Raw genomic sequence first — 21,180 nt, forward strand, 5'->3', positions numbered from 1 at the left:
TCTCTGGGAAAATTAGCTAAAAACATAAGGGCACATCACACAAATCCCCTCCCCCTCATTCCATATTTAGCCTGAAGCAAATGGAGAAAAATCACCCAAGACTGATTTATTATTTTATTGCAACATTTGTCTTCCTCCAGTACTGATGAGCAAAATGTTGAATTAGACCAAAATAAAGAGGCGAACGAAACGCCACAGAGCATGACCGCTACAACAGGATAACCACAGATGTAGACAAGAGTGGCTGGGTGGGTTGATGTGTAGGTGATGGCGACAGTGGAGTTAAGACAACTCTAGCATTAAAAAGAAATGTCTATACAGATCATTACAACAGTCATTCAGAGCTTAAGGGAGGTAACCCCAAACTTAGCCAAAAATGATTCTCCAAGAGTATGTTTGTCTATCTCTAGAACCACTCACTTCCAGCTTGTGCTGAAGTGAAGTCACACTCACCACATACTTCCATCATTCTCCCTCTTTCTTTGCCGCCGTTCACCTCCATATGTCTCAATAATATGGAATGTTCATTTAAAATGCTAAAGGGAATGTCTTGGGAACTAAACTTTTATTTTTCAATATTTTTTCAGCATTTTGATTGTATTTTTTTATTTTATTTTTAAAGACAGTGATCCTGCACGCAACTCTTCATTTCACCGATTTAAGAGCGATGACATGTGTCATAGTTAATCAATCCCTATGAAATGTTAATAACGTCGTCAAAGTTGGAAGTGATAGCATTGTCGTCTGTAAAGAGGGGCTGGTTGTACATGTGCTTCACGGATGAATTGCATAAATGAAACAAACCTTCGACCCCTAAACACCTGCCCCCCCCTGACCAGAGGGGAAACGGAAACCCTATTAAATGATTGGTTGAAGGAAACAGGAAGCATAGCCTGATTGGCATAGGAGTTAAAACCACAGAGAAGGTGTGAAATAAACATAATGGCGGGAGCAAGGCTTTTATCATTTGCTGGAATGTACAGATCAAATCAGAAATGATCCTGGTTGTTGGCAAACTCATCTGAATGCGCTCACTGGCCATGAGGATAACCAAATCGAATAACAAGCTGCTCCCTGCAATTGGCTGAAGGAACGCTCCAGATAAAGCAAGCAGTCCTCTCATTGGCTGAAGGAAGAAACAGCTAAAGCTGTGATTGGCGGATAGAAAAAAAAACAATTGGGCTAGGTTGGCATCTCAGTCTACTTTGTGGTTTGGTTAGATGGTTGGTTGGTCGGTCGATCAGTCAGGTAGGCATTTGCAAAGGGGAGGCTGTTACGAGTGCTGGCTGCCCCTCTATCCAGCAATCTCTGTACAAGTGGTGACTAGCTTCTTGCCATCCCAGACAGTCTTGAACTGCTCAGGAACAGGGATCTCAGTCTAAGAGAGACAAAGGAGAAAATGTTAGTTTATCATCAACATTTCCACATAACACGTATTACTACGTTGTCATATAGTGCCACTAGACGCCCCAAATTCTCCCATAGATGTACTCACATATTCTCCGTCTTTACCAGGTACCAGCACGTTCATCTCTGAGCTCTTGGCGCTGACGATCTCACACTCCAGCGAATCTTTGCTCAGGTACACGTGGCAACCGTCAGTCTTGTTGATGGAGATGGTGGGCACCTTGCCCAAGACCTGAACACACCATATAGGGTTAAAGCTGCAATGTGTCATTTTTTGGGCAACCCAACCAAATTCACAAAGAAATGCGAGTTATAGATATGTCATTCTCATTGAAAGAGTCCAAGAAGCCGTATATCTGCTCCATGTATGCAATTTCTATGCTTCCCGTTAAGTTATATTTTTGTGTCTTATACTTTCGGTTTTGTACACCAGCGGTTTAGATGGTACAATGATTCTTTGCACTAAAGTTGCTTGTTTCGTCACAAACTGAAATCAGAATTTTAGCAACCAGGAAATGGCAGAGCGATGTCTGCATAGTGCATCTTTAAGAGTGAATCAACTATGATTAAATAATCTCTGTTGGGTACTGTGCATAGATAAAACAGCCACAACAGTTTGGAAAACATGAAAAGTAATCCGCAAAATGTCACGGCCACAGTCGCATTGGAGACTTTTAATATGTAAATGGTCATGAGACAAAAGCTGATATGATCTTCTGTTGTCACCGTTGTGCGATATCGCCATGTCCATTGCCTTTGAATGACCAGGCCTTTTCACAGTGTCCATTTCCGCATTAATCCATTTTAGAAATACACACCTGGACCTTGACGTCCCTGCAGTTGATAACCTCGATAATGCCCACAACATCGTCAAAGACCAGGCCCAGTTTCTTACAGTTGTCTGCAAGAAAGGAATCATATTAACAAATGCCCTTCGTTGACCTTTTAATTTGTTCACGCGCGGGCACAGGAACATGGGTCGGCCCTTACCTAAAGTGATGGAGTTGATCTTGCCCTTGATCTGCAGGGTGCTGTTGTTACACTTGAAGGCGTAGACCACCTGCTTGAGCTCTGTGTCACTGATCACCAGGCCCTGGGCACCCTCCTGGTTCTCCTATAGGTCATCACACAGGCGGGAGAGCGGTTAGGAGTTAGGGAGAAAATATACTGGCTTGGGGCTGTCGTGATCAGTGCGTGCTAAACCTGTGCATTCAGTTTTCAGCGGAAAACCAACAGCCCACTTACCTGAAATACACCCATCATGAGTTCACTGTAGTGGAAACTCTGCTTATATAGTAGATATTTTGATAGTACAAACATTTATAAACCACTGGGTTTACTATGACCCATATATAGCCTTTAAAATTGGGTGCACCAAGTAAACCACATGGAGTCATGCACACCACTGTTTGGAAACACTTCCACGTTGCATCTGTTGGGAAACACAGCTAAGTCCTTAAAGTAACTGTCCATTGTTTCCAGATGTATGAAAAATCAACAATCACTTATTAAAATATGAGTCAAATAGTCTTCCAAACAATGGTAATTAAGTACGTTAGAAAGCACCTTTCGGTGTTGGAACGTGTGGGCGTACCCCAAAAACGGGTGGGCGTATAATGGTAATAAAAATATTAATGCGAGTAGACCGCTGATTGGCCAGCTCATCATCCTTTACATCATCCTTTATGAGGAAATAGCATTTTTTTTTAAAAGGTTGGTTTCAAATATTAAAATGATTTTTTCTCCAATTTATGCTTTGGCCACAGATACAAGTATAGGATGAGTCAACAACATTATTTGGATATGAATTAACAAAATAAGAACTTTAAAAGAAGTGAGATTTTCACTGGACAGTTACTTTAAGGGGCTGTGGAGAGAGAACATTTCCTAGAGATGAACCTTTTTCCTATAGGAGGAACTGACTGTCAGAGAAGCAGATGTGGTGCACTGATGAAGCTCTCCAGGCCTGTTTGTCAGTCTATTTGTTTCTCTCTGGCTCTACCATCCATGCCCCCGCTGCTGAAGCTACACTACTTTTACAATCCAGCTCACCACTTTCCACTTTTTGCCGTCAAGCTCCAAAACGGGGGGCAGCTTGCGAGAGGCGGCGGCGGTGACAGCCGGCTTGGCGGTAGTGAAGGGCTTGGGCCCTGTGCGCACCGGGCCGGTCTGAGTCCTCAGGTTGGGGTTCTTGTGAGTCATCTGGTCTTTGGGCACGTGCTTCAGGCCTTGGGACATAAAGTAATAAAGGTACGAGATGGGGGAACACAAATATTTACATTTTAGTCATTTACCTGATGCTATTATCAGAGTAACATACAGTAAGATGGGTGAGACATTTAAAAAATATATATTTTACCTTTATTTAACTAGGCAAGTCAGTTAAGAACAAATCCTTATTTTCAATGACAGCTTAGGAACAGTGGGTTAACTGCCTTGTTCAGGGGAAGAACGACTGATTTTTACCTTGTCGGCTCGGTGATTCGATCTTGCAACCTTTCGGTTACTAGTCCAACGCTCTAACGACTGCGTGGCCAAACACGACTCCAACACCATAATTACGTTTGCTGATGACAACAGTGGGAGGCCTGATCACCGACAACGATGAAACAGCCTATAGGGAAGTCAGAGACCTGGCAGTGTGGTACCAGGGCAACCTCTCTCTCAATGTGAGCTGATCATGGACTACAGGAAAAGGAGGGCCGAACAGGCCCCCATTAACGTCAACAGGGCTGAAGTGGAGCGGGTCGAGAGTTTCAAGTTCCTTGGTGTCCAAATCACCAACAAACTATCATGGTCCAAACACATCAAGACAGTCATGAAGAGGGCACGACAACACCTTTTCCCCCCTCAGGAGACTGAAAAGATTTGGCATGAGTCCCCAAATCCTCAAAAAGTTCTACAGCTGCACCATCGAGAGCATCCTGACCGGTTGCAGCACCGCCTGGTATGGCAGCTGCTCGGCATCTGACCGTAAGGCGCTACAGAGGGTATTGCTTACGGCCCAGTACATCACTGGGGCCAAGCTTCCTGCCATCCAGGACCTATATAATAGGCGGTGTCAGAGGAAAGCCCATAAAATTGTCAGACACTTCAGTCACCCAAGTCAGACTGTTCTCTCTGCTACCACACGGCAAGCAGTACCGGAACACCAAGTCTAGGACCAAAAGGCTCCTTAACAGCTTCTACCCCCAAGCAATAAGACCTCTGAACAATTAATCAAATAGCCACCCGGATTATTTACATTGATCCCCCCCTTTGTTTTTACACTGCTGCTATAAGCTGTTTATTATCTATGCATAGTCACTTTATAAATTACCTCTACTAACTTGTACCCCCGCACATTGACTCGGTACTGGTACCCCCTGTATATAGCCTCGTTATTGTTATTGAGAGTAGTCCGTCATTGTAAATAAGAATTAGTTCTTAACTGACTTGCTTAGTTAAATAAAAAAGTAATGTCCTTGTGTTTTTTAAATATTACACCTGTTATATTCAGCTCATCAAATCAAATTTACACAACAGGTGGCCCTGGATAATGAATCTAAGGGCTGGGGTCAATCTGCTTCTCACATTGTCTTTATCCTTTATTTAACCAAGTAAGTCACATTGAGATTGACATCTTTCTCAAGTTAACTCTGTATGTTTCAAAGTACTTCTTAATCAATTGAGCTTCTGATTCTTGAGAACTTTTGAGGATTCATTATTCGACACGTACCCTTGGTGACGTCAGTTCCCTTGTTGAGGGAAGCGAAGAGGGCGTTACGGGTGTCTGGTTCCTGGTCTCCGCTGCCGCCAGACGACCCGCTGAAGTCCATGGGAGGGGGAGGAGGTCCGGGGGGAGGAGGACCGGCGCGGGGAGGAGGAGCTGCAGAGGCCGAGGCCACTGGACCCTGGGATGGATGAAACACACAGCACATTGGTCACACACATGCCTGGACATGACCATTTCCTGGTCACACACATGCCTAGACATGGCCATTTCCTGGTCACACACATGCCTAGACATGGCCATTTCCTGGTCACACACATGCCTAGACATGGCCATTTCCTGGTCACACACATGCCTAGACATGGCCATTTCCTGGTCACACACATGCCTGGACATGGCCATTTCCTGGTCACACACATGCCTAGACATGGCCATTTCCTGGTCACACGCATGCCTAGACATGGTCATTTTCTGGTTATACACACATGCCCAGACATGGTCATTTCCTGCTCGTAACAACTTGGTCTAATTCAATAAGGCACAATTGTTTGAATTGTGCAGATAGGAAAGGGCTGACGAGTAACAAACACATCGGTGGTTTTACCTTTGCCCTCTTATCGCACATAAATCCAAAGACAACACTTGACAACCGAGTGTGACGTTTAGTTCTGTGCTGATAGAACAGTCAAACAGAGCCCAGTCTGACGATTCCATATTCCACATGACAGATCTTCACGCATGTTCGATAAACACAATTAGAACGTTTCTAATCAGAAACGTTCCACTTTCCTAAATAAGCCCATGTCATTATTTTACTCCTATGGTAACGGTTAGGATCACCCCCAGCACTACGTCTGTTGAAGCCGATAAAGTGAATCCGTCCTGTACTGACGTGAGGAGAGAGATAGTAAAGTTAAAGGACTTACACTCTTGCTCCAGGCCAGTCCGGTGGTATGGTTCTGTTTGATGTAGTTCTGCAGCTCAGTCCAGATAGACAGGTAGGCCTTCACCCAGTCCACATGCTTCTGATCCCTAAGGTGTAGGACACAAGGCAATTGAATTGAACACAACAAGAGGGAGACCAAAGGATGAAGAAAATATACAGTATCCAACTATGAGAGTGTGGAGCTTACATAGGGAACTTGGCGGTAAGAAAAAAAAGTTAAAGGCCAGAGAGCAGAGTCCTTACTTCTCCTTGTAGTCCTTGAGAACCCGGTTGGTGTAGAACTGAGCAGCATCCTGCATCTCCTTCACATAGGGACCTGGCTTAGGAGCCTGGAAGAGCAAGCACATCATAAGAACATTGCAGGAGAGTTCCTCCTCTTCAAACAGAGCTTGTGTGGACACAGCTGGTGTGATGGCTTACAATGGGTTTTAATTTTTCTTCCACTGGCATGCCAAAGTCTAGGTTTGCCTTTGTTCATTATTCATCAGATTACAATGCAGAAGTTCTCATTAATATTCATTCATCAAAATGATAATTATAATTCCAGAGTTTTAACAATGATGCAGTGTTGCTAGACGAACTTTGTTGAAAATTTCACTGCCAAACAACCGTCTCAGACTTCTACAGAATGAAAGACGTGTTTGTTTCCGGCAATTACACACTGCCCCCCCCCACACACAATGGTGGCGGTGGAAATGTCAAGCCCCTCCTCTCCCTTCCCTCACCATGGCGACCCAGCCGAGGGCAGGCACGCTCTCGCTGACGGCCGAGAGGTGGTTGAAGAGGGGCGAGGAGCGGTTCTGCTCGCGGAACGTCTGCACCTGCTGGATCACTTTGGAGACGGGGGCCAGGAGAGCAGTCAAGGATGCCTATAGAGGGAAAACAACCATGACTTAAAATCATAACATCCTAGAGATGCTAAGAAACAAATGTGTTTGTGCCTGATGACAAAATATTATATAATCTAAGTGTCAACCAGGGTGGAATAGCATGAGTAAAAAGGCAATTAATTACATGAGATAATGTGTGGCAAGAAACATTTAGGGAAACCATGCTATGGGATTGGAATTAGTTGACCCAATTGCTACACTGCTGATTCATTGCCAATACATCCGTTAATGAGACAATTACAGTATATCCACTGTTCAGTTGATCTAAATAATGACGTATTCTGCTGAAAACTCATGTTGAGGGTCAAGGGGATTGATGATTGTAAGTCGCTCTGGATAAGAGCGTCTGCTAAATGACTTAAATGTAATGTAAAAAAATGTATGATGGATGAACCAACTCACATCAGAGGGTTTCTGGGAGCAGGAGGAGGTAACCAGGAGCTGTCTCTGACAGGAGAACGCCTGCTTCATCATGTCCGCCTGAGAGAGGCGTGGAGAAATTAGAAAAGATCCAGGTTTGGTTAATTGTATCCTACACATCCACTGATAAGCATGACAGGAGACGTGATGAGCATTCCTAACCAACTTTTCCCCTGTAGTGCAATTCAACTTACATGCTTCTGGACGTCGCCCCCTATCTGCTGGCTGAGGGCCATGTACTGGCCAACAGATCCGGTGATGATGCCATCATAGGCCTCCACGTACGCTGCCACAACTGCAAGGAATGGGTGGCAACAGGGAGACAAGTCAGATACCAACATTTATGGGTTATGTTTGTTCTGCTTGCGAGTCATGTTTTAATTTCACCTCCATTTATGTAAGACAAAACAAACTATGACAACTGGTACTGTAAACCTTTCTTTAGCATTATTAGGACCTGGACTCGCAATTCCAACTCAGTCTTTCCATGATTTCTAGCATTCATGTTTGTGTGAAATGGGCTACAATACAGAAAACTCCAGGTTACCCCCAGAGCCGACAGCAGCGCCACCTCCATCACCCGACACGGCCTCCAGACGACCCACAGCCACCTCCAGCCGCTGCACCAGACTTGCCAACTCTGCCATTCCTGGGGAGAGACGACACATCAGCGGAGGGGGTTCAGTGGTCACTGCTTGTTTACTAACAAAGTATCACGAGCGGTCATTGACAGCAAGTGGGTTTGACTGCAGAATTAGTGATAGGGACATTCTCCCCCACCCCCCCATCATTTTGGCTGCTCATTTAAAGTTTTGATTGCATTAGTAGGCCTACATGTCTCAGCATGTTAGCCTATATCTTGTCATTCCGTCAAGTCATACACTGTCTATTAAAAATAGTGCAATTTTGCCAATAAAATCTGAGATTGTAGCCATAGATACAACTGGACTGACAACAAAAAGAGGGAAGACAATGTTTTACTTTAACCCAAAGTGTGGTAAAAAAAAAAAAAAAAAAGAGGCCTGGAATGGGTTTGGGGGACATGTCAAGACCTGCTGAGTACAGGTATGCAGGTAATAAGACAGCCCTTCCCTCCCTGATATTCCCATTTCCCAATACCCGGCCCATATTACATCAAAGTAACCACTCATAACTACACAGGCTTAGCGCACACAGCTAAATCTATATATTCTCAACAACAGTCCTCTGTGTTGACAAAGTGGTAAGTGTTAGATCTCTACTGTTGTGAAATGCCCTTGCACGAGTGCACCCCCCCCCCCCCCCAGACCTAGAGGCTGACATTGCATAACAGAAACCAGATCCCCTGTTCATCTGAGTGAGTGTCAGGTACTGTCACCTGAGTGGAAACACAAAGACCTCACCCCATTAATGACAGTGGATCCATGTCGCTCTATTCTTCTGGGATAATCCCCTCGGCATTCACTTTCCCAGAGCAAAATGTTGCTTGTAACATAGGGCAGGGGTATGCTAAATGCCACCAAATGATTCTATGGCTTTTGATTTGGTTGGAGATTAACATTTCAGCCTCTAAATCAAGGTCTTGTTCATGTTTGAGAAATACATGCAGACCCACTTGTTTTATGGGGAGCAGATGACAATAGGCAAACACCATGACATTAACTATTAAGAGAGACCAGTAATAATCAGCCATCTGCGTTTCCCATCCGGTTACTTGCTTGTCACTTTGCAAATGTTTGTGCTGCCAAGCAGGGCAGAGATGCAGTCTTCATTTTAGATGTCCATAACATTTTGCTGCCTCAGAGACACTAAATCATGCTTTGGAAATATGTTAAGAAAAATGGTTAGCTCTACTATTAAGGTGCTAGGGGTCAAGCAGACAGGTCTGGAGGTCATTCATGATATATTATGTGTTTTTATGTATGCAGTCACAGCCAAACTGTCCCCATGGGGATAGACATCACTGCACACCATACCTATCATTGACCTACATGTATGGGCTAGGCCTGTGCTTGGAAGATTGGGTCCACCAGCCCTTATATAGCCTGAGTTCAACTTTTATTTTACTTCCTTGTTGCCATGTCAGTGCCATGCCTCAACCAAGGCCTGCTCCTGTGGTTAAAGCAGGATGGGTCAACTTTTGTTGCTTACATGGACAGTTAGAAAACAGTGCTTAAAGTGCACTTGGAAAGTAGGAAGAAGTCTTACTGCAAACTGCAGTTAAACATCTGTTTTCCAAAGGCTGTGCAGCCTCGGAGTCGCCAACAGCCTCGGGTAGAGCGCGGTTAAGGTGCGTTCAGACATAAAGGGAAAAGGCACTTAGGCGCAGTCTGCTGTGTGTTCTAGTCTGGGATAAAAATAAATAATAGAAAACAGGTCATTTCTGCTTTAGTAAGGAATAAGTAGGGCAAATATACCCCGGCGTCTTGTGCCTACCGGTATCCATAGCCAAACAGTTTTTTGGGATGCCCAATGTTCCATCTAGCTATCATGGCTAGGTAGCTAGCGAAGCACTGCTAATCTTTACAAGCCGATGACAATGATATTGGGACTCGGCCGAGGTAGTTAACTATAGCTAGCAAGCAACAACGAAACAGCTGAGGTTAGTTGTGGCGTATTCATTATGTCGATTCTGTTACAAAACGTTTCTTAAACGGAAGCAAACGAAACGGGGATGAACCTACCTGAATTTGTCCAATAGAAACTCTAGCTTTGTTTCGTTCGGTTCTTAAACTGTAACGTGAACGGTTTATGTAATGAATAAACCCTTTTACATGAAAAAGGTTGGTTAGCAAAGTAAACAACTACCAGTTAACGATTTATTCAGACAGATAAGAGTCCCGAACTCGACCAAAATACTAATGGGCAAAAATACTCCCGTCCCTCTGTGTTTCGGCATTTCCTGTATTTTTTTTGCACACCCCTCCCTTGTTGCACTAGTCTGCAAAAAAGAATCACTTCACATTTAGATTGAAATATTCAATGCATCAAAATATTGCAACCATGGAATAATGTCTTGTTACTTCAAATTGACATCAGCCAGCAATCTACCTTGCATCACGCTAAATCATAATTTCTGAATGATCAATGCAATGGAGTCGGAGGCGCATTATGACACGGACTAGTGTGCACTTCTAAGACAATTTAGGAGGAGTAAAATAAGGTAGCATATGCCCAAAGAGTTATAAACGTCATCCTTACCTGCTAACTTGGACAAGCAGCACTGATTAGGTATTTAATCACCGTCAATTGTCTATGGGAGAGTGCCGAGCTAGCGGACTGACTGCTCTGCTTATTCTTCCTGTATGAGTGTAGCAGTTCCCAGCTGTCACCGCGCGGCGTTTCCGCCCTTATTCGCGCAACCATTCCTTTCCCTTATAAGGAGAAGAGAGTGAAGATAACTGAAAGACAACACAAAACATCTTTCCTTCCTCTTCTTCTGAACTAAACATTTCCTCCCACTTTCTGGTCTCAGTTGTAATTCACAACATCTGTCATTGTTCCAAACACTGTATGTCCCGATGCCCTATAACTGTGACACATTGCTCATTATATCATACTGTACATTAGCGTCTGGTTGTAGGGTAGGCCTACTGATGTGACGTCCATACTCCGCTCTACCCCTCAGCCTCACCACAATTTGACTGTCAGCACAATATGGGGCCAGTTTTGAGTATCTATATAATGGAGGTGGTTCAGTCAACCACACTTGCTTGATTAATGCTCTTGCCAGTGAGACCTGAAGGCTTGCGCTAGCTCCCTGGCCAGAAGCAATGCCTAGGTTTCATATCAGTGGGCTAACAGTCTTGTGGTGTACAGACAACCGAGTTCAAACCCAGACAGTCACATTGGTGCTGTGACCTGGATTCAGTCAGTTGATGCCACCAATAACAGGTCATTGTGAAGAGGAGACCTGCAGAGTGATGACTTGCCTTTAACCTGAAGAGGTCAGGTCTAAACTCAGAAGGCATTGAGATAATCAGCTTTATTTTGAAATGTTTTTTATTGGCCAACAGTCTTGTTGAACCCGGTTTCAAATCCAGTCAACCAGAAACACACATCCAGCTTATAAATCCCCACTGCCCTTCTCAGCATAGGCTGCCATTAGTAATGGCCATCAAATATATTTATTCAGTGTCACAGCCAGTCACCTGATAGTGAAAGGATGCCATTAATGACCTTAATGAACTGATTTGCTTGGCGTTAGTATTTTCATGAGTGGCAAGCAATTGGTTAATAAACATTCGTTGCAAGTGGTGTGTGAAATAGTTAAACACAGTGTACCCCTAATTCTCGTCTGAACACGTCTCTGTTGAGTTGCTGTTTCAGATGAGGGGATCGCAACACACAACTGAAATAATGGCAGTGTTTGAGAGCATTAGCCAGTGGTGGAAAAAGTACCCAATTGTCATAGTTAAAGTATAGATACCTTAATAGAAAGTTACTCAAGTAAAAGTCAGCCAGTAAAATACTACTTGAGTAAGTCTAAAAGTATTTGGTTTTAAATATACTTAAGTATCAAAGTAAATGTAATTGCTAAAATATACTTAAATTAAAAGTATAAATCAATTAAAATTCCTTATATTAAGCAAAGCAGACAGCACCATTTTCTTGTTTTCAATGGATAGCCAGAGGCACACACTCCAACACTCAGACATTATTAAAAAAATATTAATGTGTTTAGTGAGTCCGCCAGGCCAGATGCAGTAGGGATGACCATGTGTTCTTTTGATTAGTGCTTGAATTTGACAATTTTCCTGTCCTGCTAAGCAATCAAAATGTAACGAGTACTTTTGGGTGTCAGGGAAAATGTATGTATTCAAAAGTACATTATTTTCTTTAGGAATTATTATTTTTATTTAACTAGGCAAGTCAGAACAAGAACAACTTCTTAATTACAATGACGGCCTACCCCAGCCAAACCCGGACGACGCTGGGCCAATTGTGCGCCGTCCTATGGAACTCCCAATCACGGAGGATGTGATACAGTCTGACTGTAGCGAAGTAAAAGTTCTCAAAAATATAAATAGTGAAGTACAAATACCCCCAAAAACGACTTTTTACCCCACTGGCATTAGCGACTATGCAGACTGACTGGTCTACAAATCCCCTTGCATCCAAATAACTCATTGTAAATCCGTCCATCCATCCATTTAGTCAGTGATCAGACTGTGGCATTGATACTCTCAAGCACCAATGTTTGTTAGTCCGTCATTCAATCTCTGATGTGAGTTAGATTTAAAGACATACATGCTCTGGAATTTTGGCAGCTACTTAAATTTATTTATTTATTTTTTTAATTTTTCTAAACCTCTGGGTTGAATGTGTCAATGTGGAGTTCCTACATGCATAATCTCTGAGCAGAATTACTGTTTTACCTTAATTTGCCAAGAAATCCCTAGCCGTTTCCCCAATGTGGACCCCAGCCCCCTAGCAATTTGAGTTCTAGCTAATGAGCTTCAGCCTCTCACCATTTGAGTGACAGCTAGCAAGATGCAGCAGAGTGAGCAATGTTGTGGTGCACACATCTGCACGTGACAGTACATTTTCGGAGACCACTTTTGGCTAGTGAGCACTACTTTCAGAGTTACTGGCTAAAAAGTATACAAAAGTATTAGATCATCTCTATCTCATTACTGACTGGGTATTCAAAGCCGTTAAGTCAACACTTAGTGGTGAGGTGATTAAACAGACTTACACACTGCACCCGGTCTAGTCTATAGAGAGATCAAAGTCAAGCAGGCGGAATAACATTAAATGAGACAATCATCATCATCTAAGATGGCTTTATCTCATCAATTAGTGTTATGGAGCACTAAAGGGAAACCACAGTCCGTAATGGTCAGCCATAAAAGAGAATGAAATCTGTAAGTGGCAACAGAATAGATAGCTGTGTAGTAACGTATGCCATTACAGCAGCGTTTCCAAAACTCGATCCTCGGGACCCTAAGCTGATTCAAAACAGCTGATTCAAATGATCAAAGCTTGATGATTAGTTGATTATTTGATATCAGCTGTGTAGCGCAAGGGCAAAAACCGAAACGTGCACCGAGTTTGGGGAAACCCTGCATTACAGTGTTGTTTTCTCAAATGGGTCACAGTTGGTCTCTCCTGGGTCAGAGCGCTAAAGGCTTATTTAGACTTGTTGTGACGGGAATAAACAGGATATGTTTAGGGTAGGTCACAAGATTTTTGCAGATGTTTTAGGTTAGCCATAAACCTAAAATACTTTGGGAGTCTTGACAACAACAAAAAAAGGTGGACAAATTAAAACATTTGATTTTAATTTACTGATAATCCAGTTTCATCAGGTCTGGTCACATATTGAGGGGAATCCTTCACAAAACAATATTGTTATTAAACAACTTAATTAACACAGAATCCCTTCATTTTGTTGCTGATCCCTGTCTGCCTTCACAGTGGACTCCATGTCCCAGAATGAACGCTACCCATCTTTTATCAAATGTGCTCGACTAGTGCAACGGAGAAACAGCATGAGAGCTTATTTCACAGAGCGTTCCTCTGATTAGATGCGGGCTTTCCTCTGAAAAACATTCAACAACCAAAACAGTAGCTAAAGTCAGGATGAAGGGTCAGGTTCACAGTAACCTACATGCAAAGTGACAACACCATTCATATTTGGAGGGAGGTACATGCTGGGCAATGGAGTCCCACTCCGAATCTACGGCTGAACTGAAGAAATTCCCAATCACTGTGTGGATCAGCACTTGTTCAGTTAGCAGCCTGTGAGAGCAGTGGAGATGCAGACATTGCCACGGTGAGCATGAAAAACAAAGTGCATCAGAATCAAAATAAATCGGTCAAAAGGAATCTTAAAAACAGACAAGATGTTAAGTGGTCTTCCAGACTCGAGCAGTCATCTGAGGTGAGTGAGTAGGAAGCGTTGCCCCTTTCTTCCCCATGTGTCATTGGTGTCATCATCATCATCAACTCCCAGGAACACAGTCATAGGGGTTAGGGGCGTCAATGTTGTGTAGTCCAGTGAATTCATACAGTATGAGGCATGGCTCTCGTAAAACAGCATTTCCCAGGATCCTCTGACTGACCAACATGGCTGGCAGTAGCAGTTTCGACTCAATGCTGGTTAAGTGTCAAACAAACACATAACCCTTTTCAGAAACAAGATGTTTTGGCAAAATGGCCAAAAGCACGCATATTCTGATTTTAGACACATTCGGGCACACACAACATGGATAACTCATGCAGACCTAACCACCATTCAAACATTAATACATATACATACGACTGCAGCCGTACCGTCTCATGCACAGATATCTAGATTTGTTTTCATCTAGACAAGTCACTTGTCAATCATATTGTAACCTATGTCAGAGTGGAGTTGGCCAGCGTTGAGTTTTGCCTAACAGTACTTGGAAGTGTGTTGTGTCAAGCATCCTGGGAAGAGGTGTGTGTCTTAGAGGAACTCTGTGTGTGTGTGTGTGTGTGTGTGTGTGAGAGACGGGCTCAGTTTCCATGTGGTTCACATGACATTGGAATGGAGTAAAGTTCCTGTCTGAAGGGAACAGGATCATCTTGACTAGCAGTCTCCCGTTTTTTCCTTCTAGAAGTGAGGGTGGAGTACATTCATGTCTCAGGGGTGAACAGCGCTCAACCTGACATTCTGACCATTCGTTACCCTATCAACTCCCCCATTTTTCCATTAAATGGAGTGTCCTTCTCAAAGGTTAAACCTCATCTCCATCTTGGCTCAGTGTGGGCGCAGGGAAGTTTAAATACGGGGATGTGTAGCTTGATCCCGTGTCCAACAGAGTACTCTCTCATTCTCCAGGATCCATGTGTCTTAAGTGTCCTATGGGTGGAGAGGTGCACGGTTTGTGTGGTGGAGAAGAGCGAGAGAGAGGGGGTGGTGAGGGTTTCCCCCACCCTCTGTCGCTATAGCTGCTCCTCTCTTTGCTTTTTACTCCTGGTGGGACCCTGGCCGTTTTTCAGGGTTCCGTTCTGGGGTCGGAGGAGGTGTCCTCGTTCCCGGTCCGTCCACGGGACCCCTCCCTGCCCGTCGTCACTGTCCAGGTCAGAGTCAGAGTGCATGAGGGCCGAGGAGGAGGGAGCGGGGGCTGGCTTCATTCTGCCTGGTGGGGGAGGGATTTGCGGTTTTCGACTTATTCAAAGATAACAGGGTACAAAGAGTAGGTAGTGTGTGTGTGTGTGTGTTACCAGCTCGGGGTGGGTGTAGCTCCAGGCTGTCCTGCTCTTCGCCATTAAGCATCTTATAGCGGCTTTTGCTCTTGTGGCGCACTTTACCCTTACGCCTGCTCAAAACACACAGTCCTGTCAGTCTGCTTATTCCACATTACTAGAGGGACAATAAGTATGTTTAAATACAGAGCAGTACGCCATGCAATGTAAAAGAAGCAACATAATATTACTATGCAATATGTAAATCTCTTACCTGCGGTAACAACATACCATACCCCAGACAACGGTCGCGATGACAACCACAATCATGAAGGATGCTATGGTTACGTACAGCACACTCCATTCTGAAAGAGAGAGAATCAATAGAAGTCGCAGGTTGTCAGAATGAGAGAGCTTGAATTCCAGCACTTTCCGCGCTAGATATTTCCACGACAACGCTCCCTACTGTGTGTTGAAGTAAAGTCGGGAGGTCACATGACTCCTCACAGTATCCTAATATACAATGTCATAATCTTCAATTCCATGAGTGTCCACTCTGCTCCTCACCACAGTTTCTTTCTTGGTCCCACAACTGTGCTTTGATAAAATTCTCCATCCAGAAGGGGTGGCAGACGCAGGTCCGTGTGAATGAGTCACAATCCCCGTGACTAGAGCAGTTCAGCTGGCAGACTGCAGGGGGAGAGAGACGTGAATTCCGTCAGGCCACAGGTTTTCCAGTGTCTTTCTTGACATCTTCTTGGTCAAAGACCACAAACCTATCCTAACTGTCTAGTAAGATTAGTCTCTCTCGCCTGGAGAACAATACAACAACTAAAATATTCAACTTGGAAGTTAGAAAATAAGGAAAAGTCAAAAGAAACTAAATTGCCCATATACTTTACATATGACAAACGTAAAAACAATACACTAAACAAATCATTTAAATCATAGAGCATGTTCAATTTCCCAGCAAACTCTCTAAGTGCTTTTTATGTAACTCAACTAAGCTTCAATTCATTAGTCCTAATACATTGCTCCATTCATGTATTCCTTTTCTCTTCTCTCGTGTCTTAAATACTCACTGACTGTGTCCACCCGCCGTGCCTTGAAGATGAGGAAGTCGTTCTTCTGTTTGCGTAGTTTGTTGCGCAGCCCCAGAGCCACACTGTGACCGGACAGAGGGGGGCGACCCGGACCCCCAGACACCAAGAACACCAGACGAGTACTGAGGAGAGGAATGGAGACGAGAAGAAATGAACAGATTCGCTCAAGCTGAGGACAAAATCAATAGATTCACTCAACCAGCCTAATTATGACATTCTTAGTTATTCTAACTATTGCCTCTCATGTTCATACCATGTAAGTGTTGCAATTTTTTTTTATTAAGTTACATTGTTCATACAACCCCAAATAGTGTTATCAACTGATTTAAATCAGAGTCAGATGGGCCAAAACAAAACATGCTAAAATATAATGTGCATGTCAGAGAAAGTGTATTCCTGTGTTCTTGCACTTACATTGCAATATAATAACTTATTGTGCCAATAAAGTTGAGTGAGTTGAATTGAAGAGACCGAATATAGTGGAAAGGAGCTGACCTGTGCTCGTTGAAGGCGCTGACCTCCCGTACGGTGATGTCACTGTCGAGCACGCCCAGCAGCACGCCCACCTGCCTGAGCAGCATGTCTCTCTGGCGGTGGGACACCTGGGACACAGACACCTCCAGCACCAGCTCCACCAGGTCACGCTGCCACACGTCTGACAGGAGAGAGGGAGGAGGACAGATTAAGAGAAGAAGACATTGGGATAACGATAGTGTGTGTAGGAATCAAATCAAATCAAATCAAATTTTATTAGTCACATACACATGGTTAGCAGATGTTAATGCGAGTGTAGCGAAATGCTTGTGCTTCTAGTTCCGACAATGCAGTAATAACCAACAAGTAATCTAACCTAACAATTCCACAACTACTACCTTATACACACACACAAGTGTAAAGGGATAAAGAATATGTACATAAAGATATATGAATGAGTGGTGGTACAGAACGGCATAGGCAAGATGCAGTAGATGGTATAGAGTACGGTATATACATATGAGATGAGTACTGTAGGGTATGTAAACATAAAGTGGCATAGTTTAAAGTGGCTAGTGGTACATTTTTACATAATTTCCATCAATTCCCATTTTTAAAGTGGCTGGAGTTGAGTCAGTATGTTGGCAGCGGCCGCTAAATGTTAGTGGTGGCTGTTTAACAGTCTGATGGCCTTGAGATAGAAGCTGTTTTTCAGTCTCTCGGTCCCTGCTTTGATGCACCTGTACTGACCTCGCCTTCTGGATGATAGCGGGGTGAACAGGCAGTGGCTTGGGTGGTTGTTGTCCTTGATGATCTTTATGGCCTTCCTGTGACATTGGGTGGTGTAGGTGTCCTGGAGGGCAGGTAGTTTGCCCCCGGTGATGCGTTCTGCAGACCTCACTACCCTCTGGAGAGCCTTACGGTTGTGGGCGGAGCAGTTGCCGTACCAGGCGGTGATACAGCCCGACAGGATGCTCTCGATTGTGCATCTGTAGAAGTTTGTGAGTGCTTTTGGTGACAAGCCGAATTTCTTCAGCCTCCTGAGGTTGAAGAGGCGCTGCTGCGCCTTCTTCACGACGCTGTCTGTGTGGGTGGACCAATTCAGTTTGTCCGTGATGTGTACACCGAGGAACTTAAAACTTTCCACCTTCTCCACTACTGACCCGTCGATGTGGATAGGGGGGTGCTCCCTCTGCTGTTTCCTGAAGTCCACAATCATCTCCTTTGTTTTGTTGACGTTGAGTGTGAGGTTATTTTCCTGACACCACACTCCGAGGGCCCTCACCTCCTCCCTGTAGGCCGTCTCGTCGTTGTTGGTAATCAAGCCTACCACTGTAGTGTCATCCGCAAACTTGATGATTGAGTTGGAGGCGTGCATGGCCACGCAGTCGTGGGTGAACAGGGAGTACAGGAGAGGGCTCAGAACGCACCCTTGTGGGGCCCCAGTGTTGAGGATCAGCGGGGTGGAGATGTTGTTACCTACCCTCACCACCTGGGGGCGGCCCGTCAGGAAGTCCAGGACCCAGTTGCACAGGGCGGGGTCGAGACCCAGGGTCTCGAGCTTGATGACGAGTTTGGAGGGTACTATGGTGTTAAATGCTGAGCTGTAATCGATGAACAGCATTCTCACATGGGTATTCCTCTTGTCCAGATGGGTTAGGGCAGTGTGCAGTGTGGTTGCGATTGCGTCGTCTGTGGACCTATTGGGTCGGTAAGCAAATTGGAGTGGGTCTAGGGTGTCCGGTAGGGTGGAGGTGATATGGTCCTTGACTAGTCTCTCAAAGCACTTCATGATGACGGAAGTGAGTGCTACGGGGCGGTAGTCGTTTAGCTCAGTTACCTTAGCTTTCTTGGGAACAGGAACAATGGTGGCCCTCTTGAAGCATGTGGGAACAGCAGACTGGGATAAGGATTGATTGAATATGTCCGTAAACACACCAGCCAGCTGGTCTGCGCATGCTCTGAGGACGCGGCTGGGAATGCCGTCTGGGCCTGCAGCCTTGCGAGGGTTAACACGTTTAAATGTTTTACTCACCTCGGCTGCAGTGAAGGAGAGCCCGCAGGTTTTGGTAGGGGGCCGTGTCAGTGGCACTGTATTGTCCTCAAAGCGGGCAAAAAAGTTGTTTAGCCTGTCTGGGAGCAAGACATCCTGGTCCGCGACGGGGCTGGTTTTCTTTTTGTAATCCGTGATTGACTGTAGACCCTGCCACATACCTCTTGTGTCTGAGCTGTTGAATTGCGACTCGATTTTGTCTCTGTACTGGGACTTAGCCTGTTTGATTGCCTTGCGGAGAGAATAGCCACACTGTTTGTATTCGGTCATGCTTCCGGTCACCTTGCCCTGATTAAAAGCAGTGGTTCGCGCTTTCAGTTTCACGCGAATGCTGCCGTCAATCCACGGTTTCTGGTTTGGGAATGTTTTAATCGTTGCTGTGGGTACGACATCGTCAATGCACTTCCTAATGAACTCGCTCACCGAATCAGCATATTCGTCAATATTGTTGTTGGACGCAATGCGGAACATATTCCAATCCGCGTGATCGAAGCAGTCTTGAAGCGTGGAATCAGATTGGTCGGACCAGCGTTGAACAGACCTGAGCGCAGGAGCTTGTTGTTTTAGTTTCTGTTTGTAGGCTGGAATCAACAAAATGGAGTCGTGGTCAGCTTTTCCGAAAGGGGGGCGGGGGAGGGCCTTATATGCGTCGCGGAAATTAGTATAACAATGATCTAGGGTTTTTCCAGCCCTGGTAGCACAATCGATATGCTGATAGAATTTAGGGAGTTTTGTTTTTAGATTAGCCTTGTTAAAATCCCCAGCTACGATGAATGCAGCCTCAGGGTGTGTGGTTTCCAGTTTACAAAGAGTCAGATAAAGTTCGTTCAGGGCCATCGATGTGTCTGCTTGGGGGGAATATATACGGCTGTGATTATGATTGAGGAGAATTCCCTTGGTAGATAATGCGGTCGACATTTGATTGTGAGGAGTTCTAGATCAGGTGAACAGAATGACTTGAGTTCCTGTGTGTTGTTATGATGATCACACCACGTCTCGTTAATCATAAGGCATACCCCCCCGCCCCTCTTCTTACCAGAAAGATGTTTGTTTCTGTCGGCGCGATGCATGAAGAAACCAGCTGGCTGCACCGACTCCGTTAGCGTCTCTTGAGTTAGCCATGTTTCCGTGAAGCAGAGCACGTTGCAATCCCTGATGTCTCTCTGGAATGCTACCCGTGCTCGGATTTCATCAACCTTATTGTCAAGAGACTGGACATTGGCGAGTAGTATGCTAGGGAGTGGAGCGCGATGTGCCCGTCTCCGAAGCCTGACCAGGAGACCGCCTCGTTTGCCCCTTTTACGGCGTCGCACAGGGTCGCCGGCTGGGATCATGTTGATATCACAAGTTTACTGGAGAACTGAGACGAAGTAGAGACTCTGGACAGGGTGGATGAGGTTTAATTAAAAGCAATTTATTCAGAGGTAAAGATATCTGAAATAGCGTGCACGGACCCTTTCATCAAGCTCAAATGGAACTCTCCGAAAGAAGCCCAGATAACAGAGTGCATAGACATTTTATACAAAGATAGAAAGTAGGTTGAGTCTGGAAGTTCTTGTCCTCTGGTTGGTCCTGATGAGTTGGGCGAGGTCCCCTTCAGGCTAGTATCACTGTCTCATTGGCTCTGAGTAGATTTCTTTGTCTTCAGAAATGTTCAGCTAAAACAGGAGATTAGGTGTGTGCGTAGATGTTCCTATTTTGACATTTCTGTGTGTCTCTGTAAAATGTTCAGACTGAAGAGGAGATTTTGTGTGTGCGTAGATGTTCCTGTCTTATCAGTGTTTATGAAAGGTTTGCGTCAGCCCTCTGTCCTTGGGTATGTGTGTGTCTCCGTATCTCGTGATATGCAGTACCAGGCACCCTTTTCTTATCAGTCTTTATGAAAGGCCTGTGTCAGCCATCTGTCTCTGGGTGTGTGTGGGTCTCAGTATCTGCTTATGAGTTTGTGAGAAACCCTGTTTGGAAAGAAGTTAGTTATAACAATGTAATAGCAAATATGCTTGTGTTATAATAAATGATATTTATTACAATCAGATCCA

The 21,180-nt window shown here is 44.6% G+C and overlaps 2 protein-coding genes across 3 annotated transcripts in view; both read right to left on the bottom strand.

Moving 5' to 3' along the window:
* Positions 1–100: 100 nt before the first annotated feature.
* On the bottom strand, positions 101–10,706 carry LOC139559040 (adenylyl cyclase-associated protein 1-like). The gene is made up of 13 exons (XM_071374674.1): positions 10,556–10,706; positions 7,923–8,024; positions 7,570–7,670; positions 7,358–7,435; positions 6,791–6,934; positions 6,309–6,394; positions 6,046–6,151; positions 5,126–5,300; positions 3,460–3,635; positions 2,398–2,521; positions 2,226–2,308; positions 1,496–1,639; positions 101–1,378 (listed from the first exon to the last, which is right to left on the bottom strand). The coding sequence occupies exons 2-13, from the start codon at positions 8,020–8,022 to the stop codon at positions 1,295–1,297; spliced, it is 1,401 nt and encodes a 466-aa protein (XP_071230775.1). The 5' UTR covers positions 8,023–8,024; positions 10,556–10,706; the 3' UTR covers positions 101–1,294.
* Positions 10,707–13,621: 2,915 nt separating this feature from the next.
* Positions 13,622–21,180, bottom strand: part of LOC139559037 (dyslexia-associated protein KIAA0319-like protein) — a 33,240-nt gene continuing 25,681 nt past the window's right edge. The window contains exons 17-22 of one of the 2 annotated variants that reach the window (XM_071374670.1): positions 17,110–17,269; positions 16,594–16,736; positions 16,079–16,201; positions 15,786–15,876; positions 15,551–15,645; positions 13,622–15,465 (exon numbers count right to left, since the gene is read on the bottom strand). In XM_071374670.1, coding sequence (XP_071230771.1) covers positions 15,269–15,465; positions 15,551–15,645; positions 15,786–15,876; positions 16,079–16,201; positions 16,594–16,736; positions 17,110–17,269 — 809 coding nt within the window. In that variant the 3' untranslated portion in view covers positions 13,622–15,268. The other variant, XM_071374671.1, reaches the window with a different exon arrangement.

Source organism: Salvelinus alpinus, chromosome 29 (assembly GCF_045679555.1).
Source record: "Salvelinus alpinus chromosome 29, SLU_Salpinus.1, whole genome shotgun sequence".
Lineage (NCBI taxonomy): Eukaryota > Metazoa > Chordata > Actinopteri > Salmoniformes > Salmonidae > Salvelinus > Salvelinus alpinus.